The sequence below is a fragment of the Orcinus orca genome, chromosome 11, assembly GCF_937001465.1.
Source record: "Orcinus orca chromosome 11, mOrcOrc1.1, whole genome shotgun sequence".
In the NCBI taxonomy this organism is placed as follows: domain Eukaryota; kingdom Metazoa; phylum Chordata; class Mammalia; order Artiodactyla; family Delphinidae; genus Orcinus; species Orcinus orca.
The window spans coordinates 40661563-40673181 of NC_064569.1; the positions used below are offsets into that span (position 1 = coordinate 40661563).

General features: G+C 35.8%; 1 protein-coding gene across 7 annotated transcripts in view; it reads left to right on the forward strand.

The window, feature by feature from the left end:
- LARP4 (La ribonucleoprotein 4) overlaps positions 1 to 10749 on the forward strand; it is a 67004-nt gene extending 56255 nt beyond the window's left edge. For 6 of the 7 annotated variants that reach the window (XM_049694098.1, XM_004274332.3, XM_049694099.1 and 3 more), the window contains 4 exons: positions 2045 to 2206; positions 4737 to 4861; positions 4977 to 5145; positions 6291 to 10749. In XM_049694098.1, coding sequence (XP_049550055.1) covers positions 2045 to 2206; positions 4737 to 4861; positions 4977 to 5145; positions 6291 to 6629 — 795 coding nt within the window. In that variant the 3' untranslated portion in view covers positions 6630 to 10749. Of the gene's footprint in view, positions 1 to 2044; positions 2207 to 4736; positions 4862 to 4976; positions 5146 to 6290 lie in introns of those variants that run through there. The other variant, XM_049694101.1, reaches the window with a different exon arrangement.
- The last annotated feature ends 870 nt before the right edge of the window (positions 10750 to 11619 follow it).

Below are 11619 nucleotides of genomic sequence, written 5' to 3' on the forward strand. Positions count from 1 at the left end.
AGGGGTTGTGCTGATTTTCACTCTTTGAAAAAAGTTTCTGTTTATCCATAAGCCTTACAAGGTATATGGTTTTTTGCCAGTCTGGTAGCATATGTGATTCACTTTTAAAGCTCTGTTGGATGGTGTTGGAAACTGTTATACTATTTATTAATTGTTACTTGGGGGCAGTTTTCTACCTAGTGCTGATTCTTATGTTTGCCAATCCTGTAAAACCACTTCGAGATTTTTAAAAAAAATTTTATAGTTCTAGGCAGGTTCTTATTTGAATCCTCACTTACCTAGCTTCAAATTATTCATATTTTTTTTGTGTGTGTGGTTTGTTCATGGTGAATGTTTCCCATTTCTTAACTGTGGTCAAAAGGAGTTGAGGAATAAAAATAGTACAGGAAGACATGGAGGTCTGAAGAAAACCCTGCCTGGAATTTACATTTATATCATAAATGTGAAATATAATACTCACTTTACATGTATAAGTAGTGAATTATATACATATTTAATAGTATACTATATAGTGTACATATACATATAAGTATACAGATATCACATGTTTAAGCAGTGAAAAGGTACAGATTTTCAAAGAAGAAAAATATTGCATTATAACAAAAAGAATAGTCCTTGGGGCAAACTGTGAACCTTTTAAAAGTGTTGGGTTTTCATTTATAGCTTTCTATACCATGGCAGCCTTGAGACTTTAGGCAACACCTTTTTTAGGATACCATTGTAGCAGTCTATGTGAATCCTCAAGTGGCCCTGAACAATTGAGGAGAGGAGAGATTAGGTTAGAGGTCTGTTTAATATGTTGAAAATACCTGGATTGAGGACTGAAGATTAGGACTGAAGAAACAGGAGACCGGCATGCTTCTTAGTACAAAGGGCAGGGTGGGGGTACCCTTGTGCAGTGAGGAGATCTTAGCTAGAGGTACAATTTAGAATTTGTAAGCTTACATGTAGTAATTAAAGTTACAAGAGTAGATGAGATCATGCAGGGGACTCTCAGTAGAGTAAGTGATTTTAAAAAGGACCGAGAATGGAACTTGAGGAACATAGTAGCTGTGGGGCTGAAAAATGTGATTATTCATTTTGTTGTTTGAAGTATCCAAGAGAAATCCAAGTGGAGATAGCTAATAGGCAAATTGATATCTGGGTTTCAGGCAAAGATCTGGTCTGAAAATATTTAAAGCGTACAACCTAGTGAGTTTTGGTAAATTTTCAGAGTTGTGCAGCCAAAAATTCACCAAAAAGTGAAAAAGATTGTTTTAAGAGTTGTTTGCATGTAGGTAGTAGTTGAAGCTGTGGATAATGGATATCACACAGGGAGAGTATGGAAAGGGAGAAAGAGTGGCAATCATATAGAAACCAAAACCATCCAAAGAGGTGGTCAGGGGGAGAAGAGCACATGCTTGTCGGATCTGAGAATGAAGGAAAAGAGGTATCAGAAGCTAACGGAAGAATGAGCTCCCACCGGAAAGAATGTTTACCATGCCAAATGCTAGAGTGAGGTCAGAAAAAAAAGTCTGTCAGATTTTGCATTGTGGAAGAAGGCACTGGTGACTTGTCAAAGCAATTTTAGTGGTGCGGTGAGGGAGTAGAGAAGAAGATACAAGTGAGAGGCTTGTCAGAGGGTATAGAGAGTGGTAGGTGGAGGAGAAAGATGAAAAGATTTTCAAGGAAGGATATTGTTTTCCCTTGAGACTATAAAAGGAGAAAAGATGATGGCAAATTTAGATAGTGTAGGGGTTTTTGTGTTTATTTTTGTTATGGAAGAGGGTATAGCAAATTTAGAAAGCAAAGAATAGTGGAGATTGATTAGAAGGTTTAAAGAGTGTGGCAGAGTTTGCAAAAGAACCAATAGAAGGAGCTGACTAAAGATAGGTCAGATTGATCAATACTAATGAGAAGTAAAATAAGAATCCAGGAATTTATAGAGGAACAGTTCTCTTCATTAGGTGGAGTTTGGTTTGTTTCTTAGAGCTTTCAGCTTCTGTGGTACAGGATTAGAGAATGAGATGAGCATGTAACCTGTTTTTTGATTTGTGTCTTTTAGAGACCCCATCCTTCAACAGCTGAAGCAAAGGCTCCAACACCAAAGTTTGACTTATTAGCCTCAAACTTTCCTCCTTTACCTGGAAGTTCATCAAGAACGCCAGGTGAACTTGTTTTGGAGAGTAGGTTGTCTGATGTTGTTAAAGGTGTCTGCAAAGAAAAGGTAAACACTGAAGCATCCAATCTTTATCTTATGGGACCAATCTTTTGCCTTTGTTTTCAGGGTTATTTAACAGTTTATTTGCACTCAATGTTTCTTTCTATCATAGTGTTTATTCATGAGTTTTTAGCATACTCTGAGTATTATGAAAAGATCTGTGATAAAGCTACACAAGGTCAATAAAATGTTTCTTCACCTTTGCCTGTCTTTGTATCAGTCAACCCAGCTTGGTAGAACTAATTTATGAAAGGTGAATGGAAAGTGTCATTTCCACTTAAGTGCATATATCGATAATTAAGTGATAACGCGAATGAATTCTAAGCTACTCTGGTAAACTCAGTCTTCCAAATAAATGGAGAGTTGATGTCAGAAGGTTGGGATGACCCATCCTACAATGTTTTTTTAAGTGTAGACATCTTTATATGCTAAATCCTCATGCCCCACAAATTTTTCTCATTTTCTACCTTTTGTTTCTAATTCAGCTTCATTTTCAAGGGTACATGTACATAGTATATCTAGGCTTATAATGAAAAATAGTAGTCCCCTGCTACCACTTTCAACTCTCGCTTTTTCTCCTGACATTTATCCCTGTATATCTAATTAACATGTTTATACTGCTCCTTCTTAGATTTTTCAGTTTTAGACGTTGTCTATTAACTTTACATTCTAGAAGCTGAGGGATTAGCTCTCTTAAACCAATATACTTTTCTCATCCTCTCAATATATTGTACTTCATCATATCTATGCTGCCATCAATTACAAGATGCCCCATTATTTTGGTATCACTAAGAAAGTAAAAGACACTGCCAGTTAGACTAGGCTATGCCATCATTTGTATGTCACATCTCAATATTGCATCATTTTTTTCCATAACTGAGGCTTATGGTATATTATTATTATGTCTCCTTTCTTATACTCTGCACAGCTGTGTTCCTGGGACTTCACTGTCATCCTGGGAATTTTCTTTACTCTTCTTTGGTGGATCCCTTCTTTTTCTTACTCTTGTATGACTTTCCCAAATTATGGTGGGTCACATCTTCCCAGGCTTCCTGTATAAGGTTTTTAGTATAAATTTCTTGAGATCTTGCATTCTGAAATGTTCTTCTGTTCTCACACTTGATCAGTAGCTTATCTCTGTAGAATTCTCTATTAGAAATCATTTTCCCTCAGAATTTTGAAGGTATTTCACTGTCTTCCCTTGTTAAAAAAATTATGCAATTTTGTAATTGTTTCACCACTTCTAAGACCTTTTTTTTCCGCCCCCGATACACGGGCCTCTCACTGTTGTGGCCTCTCCCGTTGCGGAGCACAGGCTCCGGACGTGCAGGCTCAGCGGCCATGGCTCACGGGCCCAGCTGCTCCGCAGCATGTGGGATCCTCCCGGACCGGGGCACAAACCCGTGTCCCCTGCATCGGCAGGCGGACTCTCAACCACTGCGCCACCAGGGAAGCCCTAGGGCTCTTTCTTGATATTCGTTTTTTACTTGTGGTAAAATGCACATAACATAAAATTTATCATCTTAACCATGTTAAGCATGTACAGTTAAGTAGTGTTAAATGCATTCACATTGTTGTGCAACCAGTCTCCAGAACTGTTTTTATCTTGCAAAACTAAAATGGTTTACCGATTAAATAGCAGCTCACATTCCCCCACTTCTCTCAGGCCCTGGCAACCACCATTCTGCTTTGTCTCTGAAATTGACTGCTCTAGGTATCTCATATAAGTGGAATCAAACAGTATTTGTCTTTTTGTGACTGTCTTATTTCACTTAGCATAATATCCTCAAGGGTCATTCTTTGTCATAGTGTGTATCAGTACTTCATTCCTTTCATTGTGCAATAATATTCCACTGGATAGTTACACCACATTTTGTTTATCCACTCACCAGCTGAATATTTAGCTTGTTCTCACTTTTTGGCTATTATGAATAATGTTATTGTGAACATTTGTGTATAAGTTTTTGTATAGACGTGTTTCCTCTTGGGTTTATAACTAAGCAGAATTGCTGGGTCATATGGTAACTCTATATTTAACTTTTTGAGGAGCTGCCAGACTTTTTTTTTTTTTTTGTGGTACGCGGGCCTCTCACTGTTGTGGCCTCTCCTGTTGCGGAGCGCAGGCTCAGCGGCCATGGCGCACGGGCCCAGCTGCTCCACGGCATGTGGGATCATCCCGGACCGGGCCACGAACCCGTTTCCCCTGCATCAGCAGGCGGACTCTCAACCACTGCGCCACCAGGGAATCCCCATGCCAGACTGTTTTTGCAAAGTGGCTGCATCATTTTACATTTCCACCCTCAATGTATGAGAGTCCCAATATCTACATACCATCACTAACATTCATTATTGTCTGTCTTACTGATTATAGCTATCCTAGTGAGTGTGAAACGGTTTCTCATTGTGGGTTTGATTTGCATTTCCCTAATGGACAGTTATGTTGAGCTTTTCATGCATGTGCTTATTGGCCATTTGTTTATCTTCTTTGGAGAAGTATCTATATAAGTTCAATTTTGAAATATGTTTCCACTTTAAGGATAAGGAAGAGTTGAGAGTTAGTTGCCCAGTGACTGCAGAGGATGAACAGACAGACTGCACCTCTGCCCAGCAACTCAGTATGAGCACCAGTCCTCCATGTACAGCTGAGCTTTCTGCATTAAGGTACAATTTCAAAGTAGATGATCTTTCACATTAAGATTACTTTTTCTTCTGATCATTTCTCAGGTGTTTCTTTGTGCTCTATACTAAGCCTAATGTCAAGTTCTTTTTTCCATAGCACAACTCAGCAAGAAAAGGATCTAATAGAGGATTCAACTGTTCAAAAAGATGTTCCCAACCAGACAACTATACCAGTTTCTTCCCCGAGTACTGCAAAGCCATCGAGAACAAATACTGCTTCACCATGTAATAGTAACATAAGTGCAGCTGTAGCTGTGGCCCTACAGGTAACTTGATGAATTTAGTTTAGCGAGAATAAAACAATAGGTTAAATAATGAGAAATTTTATTTTTCACATAACTCTGCTAGAGCAGAGTCATTTGGAAATAGCCCAATTGGGACTGGTTGCCCGCATTGAAAAAGGAATTTAAAGTCACTCTGAAGAAATTGGAAATTTTAGCCTTGTTGAGGGAATGAAGAAATTACTGTTTATTCTGTTTCTTTTGATTGCTTTATTTCCAATCAGATTGTGGTTAAGTGAAGCTTCCTTCTCATTATGATGACTGTACCTTTTTTTGGGCTAGGGTATAGAGGCTTTGAGGCTCTTGAAATTCTTTTTTGTATAATGCTTAACAAATCTATGAAACCCATGAGGAGCCACTGCCATTTTTATTCAATTTCCAGAATCATTTTTATAATTTGAAAGATATAGAAAAGCAGGGGAAAAAAAGCCACAGAATTTACCTATAAGTCTTTCATTCATTGATATAACTAGTGCATTTTTGGTACAGCTCTTTTTTTTTTCCAGGTTAAGAACATTTTATCTTGTCTTTTAATAATAACGATGATAATAATAGAATAGCACCTACCACTTATGAAATGCCTACTATATGCTAGGACCAGTACTAAAGACTTTTTTTATGCTTTAGCCCATTCTCACAGCATCCCTATTCTCCTCCTTTTCAGATGAGGTAATTAAGAGTTTATATTATTGGTTTCCAACTGCTCTGCTGAGATTCTTGTATCTCTCTTAGGGTTCTTTGTAGTCAGGGAAGAGAGAATGGAACCATTTTATTTCGTCATGTGGATGTACCATTATTAATTTAATCTGTTCTTCCTTGTTAGCCATTTAGGTTTCCAGGTTTTTTTGCATCATTATAAACATTGCTGACTTGTATATCCTTCAAATAAATATCTCAAGTGAAATTATTGTATCATACATAAATTGCTAAGACTTTTTAATTATATTCAACAAATTTTATTTTTAAAGATTGTACCTGTACACTTTAATAGCAGTGTATAAGAGACTGCCTAGTGCCCTTTCCTACAAGATAACTTACTGATTTCTTGTGGTTAACACTATTCTTTCTGTACTTTATTATTTAGAGAATATGTACCATAAATGTTTTTGTTTCTTATCTTTACTTCAAAGGAACCTCGGAAGCTAAGTTATGCTGAGGTGTGCCAGAAGCCCCCTAAAGAGCCATCTCCAGTTCTTGTGCAGCCACTGCGAGAACTTCGCTCCAATGCAGTATCTCCCACCAAATATGAAGAGAATGGAGCTCCTGAGAAGTCCTTCGAGAAACAACATGAGAAGCCAGAAGCAAGGGCTAGTAAGGATTACTCTGGCTTCCGAGGCAATGCCATTCCCAGGGGAGCAGCTGGAAAAATCAGGGAACAGAGACGCCAGTTTGGCCATAGGGCTATACCTCAGGGAGTGACTCGACGTAATGGCAAAGAGCAATACGTGCCACCCAGATCACCAAAGTAAACAAAAACAAAAAAACTGTTCAGAAACTTCTCTCTCTTCCCATTAAACTTGAGCCTGGCTATATTGAACTGTTTTGGAGGGGAGGGCGTGGCCAGGAAGGAAACAAGAGAAAGTACATCCTTAAATCATTATGGATTTTGGAGTTGTGAGCTATAGAATCCCAAAATTCATCTCTAAAGCGATTTTAAAATGCTGGAGGATTCCAATCAGTATAAATATATATATATATGTATACATATATAAAAATATAATTTTTCTATTTTTGTTTTTGATTTTAATTTGCAGAGATCTTCTGCCTGGAATCAATTTTGAGGGTTCAGATTTAGCTTGGGAGAAAAACACATTATACATCCTTCAGTATAGGAGATGAGGGAGTGAGAGAAAATATTTTTTGAAGAAACATTTCTGTAAAATTAGAAATTACTTTTTTTAATCTATTTAAAGTTTGGCTTGGAGAATGCCATTTCTGCCTATATGGCCTTGTGTTGCAAAACAGATCAGTGGCTGGGGGTGACTGTTGTGGTGTGAGTGTGTGCAAGTATGATTGAAGCCAAATCTGTTGTCATGTTAGTAAATGATTTGAAAACTGAATGTAATACTTGAGTAGATTTTTTTTTTTCCAGTTTGAAATTTAGTCTGTCTTTTTGACCTTACTAATATTTCATTCAACAAGCTGTTAAACTCTGATTGTACTTGGGGATGTGACTACCAATCAGTTTGATACTCAAGGAAAGAATGGGGGTTATTTGAAAAATTAAAATTTTGTGTTATATCTGAGGGGGTGGGTCAAATGGAGCTCAGAGGTTTAAGCTGCCCTGTGATTTTTCTTCCCCCCCCAAAATAGGAAACGATTTCTTTTTTTTTGTTACTTTCTTCATTACTCTGTTCTTTGATTATCCACCCCCAAAAGCAAAATAACCAATCACCTACAGAATTGTATGTTTCTAGCTGCCTCGCTCAGTCTAGTCAAATCATATAACTGTTCTAAATTTCTGACTTGAACATTAAAGTATTTTACTCTTCTGGTCATGTATTTAGAACTTTAGATCCCAGAATGATAGGGCAGACCGACCCTACAGTAATTTATTTGTGTTAGTGTTAAAGATGAAACATTGTAGCTGACTCTTAAAGTGTTAAATAGTATAGATGTAAAAAGAAATTTCTTTTTAAAGGTTTAATTTGGGGACAGCCTTTTCTGTTTACAATGTATTTATCACCTTCCTTCTTCTTTCCCTTTCTCAAAAAAAAAAAAAAAAGCAGTTTGGAATTCACAGAAACAGAACCAGCAAGTCACAAAATTTTTGAGTTGAGGTTAGAAAGATAGTTAAAATTAACATATAATTTCTCAGTGAATAAAGTTGTAGCTCTCACATTAAATAGGCAAGTTTACATGCTGGTGTTTAGAAAATGGCTAAAAAATTAAAAACCATGTTGCATTAATCTGTTTTAAGTCATACCATTTTCAGAGTTCTATGTAAGGTGGGGTTTTGTTTTCTTTTTAGGGATAGTTTGTGATAGTAATAACTGTCCCTTATGTTAGTGAATTACATATGTACAAATTGAAACTGTAAATTGTGAACACTGGAAAGCACCATTGTGACATAGAGTAAACATCTTAGTAATATATTAAAATGAATGTAAATGAGGGTTAAAATTACATTACTGTGAAACTCATCTTCCAACTCTAAGTTAAGCTTTGGAGATTTGTATTAGTAGGTAACTGTTCAGAGCTTTGAAAACACCGCACATTTCTGTACAAGCCAGAATTATCATTTCTTTGTAACTTATTATTCAGCTTGGCAATTGCTTTTGATTTGGTGGATTGATAACATGATATATTTAAGCAGTTTGAAACTATTCATTTCTACACACTATTTTCTACTAAATGAAACATACCATAAAACTACCTGTGCTGAAATTTGGGGGAAGTTTAGGTCCTTTAAAAAAAAAAAGTATTAATAATCACTGACTACATCTATGATAAAAGTGCTTATTTTGGTTTACTTAGATAATGCTGCAGCTGGTGGAAATGATAAACGTTTAAAGTGTTAACACTCTGTGAATGTATTGGATTTAAGAGAATAAACATTTTACAAAAATCGCTTGGTAAGGATTATAAACTTAATTATTGCACTTAGATGAAACAATACTTTTTTTTTTTTTTACAATGTGTCACAGAAATAGGCCTATATTACTTGTATCCTTGTATGACTTGCTGTTAGTCTACCCAACTTCTAAAAACTAAATGTTCTAATTGATACGCAAGAAAAGAGTTCTTTTTCAAGAAAGCAAGTGTGTTCTTGCTTTTTCCCAGAAGGTGTTATTGAAAGTAGAAATTTAAAGACATGACCATTTTTAAATTTCATATTAAATATAATGTTTTTCAGTTAATTTGCCTCATTACAGCTAATAGTTCCCATTTTGATGGGATGTATAGGGAAGAATAATGTGTGGGTGTATGTGTGTGTGTGTGTGTGTATATATATATATATAATATATATATTCACAATATGTATTTAGCATTTATTTTATTATATCAGATTTAAGGTTTGTATCTAAATGATGCCTGTGAGTTGTGTGAAACTGATGGCTTTTTTGTCCAGCATTACTCTGTGACTGACGAGGGTCGGGCATTCATTGTAGTTTAACTATTTATTTGGTTCTTTAGAATGAGGAATTTAAATGTCAAGTTTTTCTCTTCATCCTTATGACTTAACGTGTCCTTGGGTTGTTGGAGGGTAAAAGTAGATACAAATGATCTTGAGTGTATGGTTCAGTGATCTTCTGCCATACTTCTTAAATGCATGAGAACAAGAGTCACACAAGTTCATCACCTTGCACTTCACAGAGAAGGTATATAGATAGAGATATGGCAAAACCTGCCTCCATTTTCTATCCAGATAATTAAGGTTTTCATGGTATCTAGGCCTGTCTTTAATCTGAGTAATTTCATTTTTGCAAATATAGACACTGGCATTCAAAGGAATGATCCATCTAAATTTTTTTCAACTGGATTTTGGAAGAAGAAAAGATCTTTCAGTGATATGGTTTTATTGTTCTTATCATCTTATGTGCTCTATTTGCATGTGATCAGATGACATGCAGATTTATTTATTTTTGGTTTCTAAAATTAAGGTATCTTGAATATTGTTGTACATTCCTTTTTCTTTTTAAATACCAGGTTGGCTTTGGAGAAGGCGTAATGAGGGAGTATTAGCATCTGCTGGAGCAGAGACTAATATTTAAAAGTTACTGAACACTTTATAGTTTTATTAGTTATGGCCTTAAATATTTAGTCTTTTGGCTTAAATGTCCATTGGTTTTACTTTGATACAGTTGAGCAGCACTGGGGTTAAGTCTGTTATTTATGTTGGCCATGTATATTAACCATATTTTAAAAGTACTGTTTTGTTTTTACAGGAAGGGTAAAATGCGAAAGAGGAGTTTTTGTAAATTCTTAACTACAGTGTACGGTGTTCTTTCCTAAGTTTTTATATTTCCTTACAATTTGGTGGCCATTAATTTAACTTTGGGCTTTTTGGTGTATGCTAATTTAGTCTGAGATTTCAAGAAGATACATAGACATTTCAGTCCTCATTAATTGAGGACATTTTAAGAAGTTGAAAGAGAATTTGTTTTCAAGTTGAGAGTGTATTCTTTTTTAAATTCCACCTAATTATTAAATAGTTTCAATTTTATTTTTAAAAGCTGTGAATTGTTGAGTAGACGGTTCCTGAAAGTACAAGTGAGATATCAACAGGCTGTGTATACAATGAAATGGTTTTATTTTCAGTTTTGAAGCACAAAACACTGATTAGTGTAAGAAACAATCCACATCATTATTGGGTTTTGTTTTTTGCCTGATTCAGGTGTGAGTGATATCTCTTAAATGTTCGGGGTTGGGAGTCAGAACCAGTTATCTGGCTTCTCTTGTCCGTTGCTTAGGTTTGTTCTTGTTGTCAAAACCACTCCCCCCACCCCCCGCAAATGGTGTGACACATGCTCATGCATATTATGTTACAATGAGTACATCGTTGTATTTGTATTTTTGTTTTCAACATTGCCAAGGTGCTATGGGAAATTAACACAAAATTAGAAAAAATAAAATTATTAAAAAGCAGGACTGGTTTCCTTTTCTCCAGGTGGCTTATCTCTAAATGGCTACTTGTATTTACTTTCTGATTAGCTTTTATGTTGCCCACTCTCTAGTTCTATTCTGGTTTCAGCTATTATTTTGTTTTTGGGAGCGGGGTATGGATTGTGTGATATTTCATCTGCACAGTGAGGGTAGAGAGCTAGAAGATTCAGCTCTGTGATTCTGGGGTTTTCTTAAATTCTTTTAGTGTCAGAAGCAGTTATTGAAGGGGAGAAAAATCACAGGGCAATGTGCAGCTTAAGGGTTTGCCTTCGTGGGTCAGATTATGGCCTGATTTGAGTGTGTAAATTCTGGGTCTTTAAACTTCTGTTTCCAAGAGAAAGCCCCTTGGTTACCTTTACCTTTTCAACCACATCTTTGATTGCAAACCCTAGAGCTAAAGGGTTTGGGGGAGCTTTTTAAGGGAAGGTTTACTGGGAAATTTAAGTGAGTCTTTTAATCTTTTTTTAAACTATGATAACGGCAAAAATGGAAAAGCTGAGCAATCTCTGGCTTTTTTTAACAGCTGGTATCTGCAAATTAATGTGACAGCTCAACTTTTATTGAATATAGCATTGCTAAAAAACCCTGAAGTGTTACATAGCTGTTATGCCACAGTTTATTCTTGAATAGTAGAAATCTAGGTCTTTTAAAATATAGGCTAATTTCAAATTAGATTTTCTAATTCTCATATATTCAGAAATATTTATTCCACAAGTTATGTGTTATGAGTGTGTTTATAAATAATACATATAAAGGTAACATTTAATGTGAACATTCACTTTGATGATGACTTAGTAGCATTGCTCTTTCAACAGCTAAAACCTTTATTTTGCTAATGAACATTTATCTTAA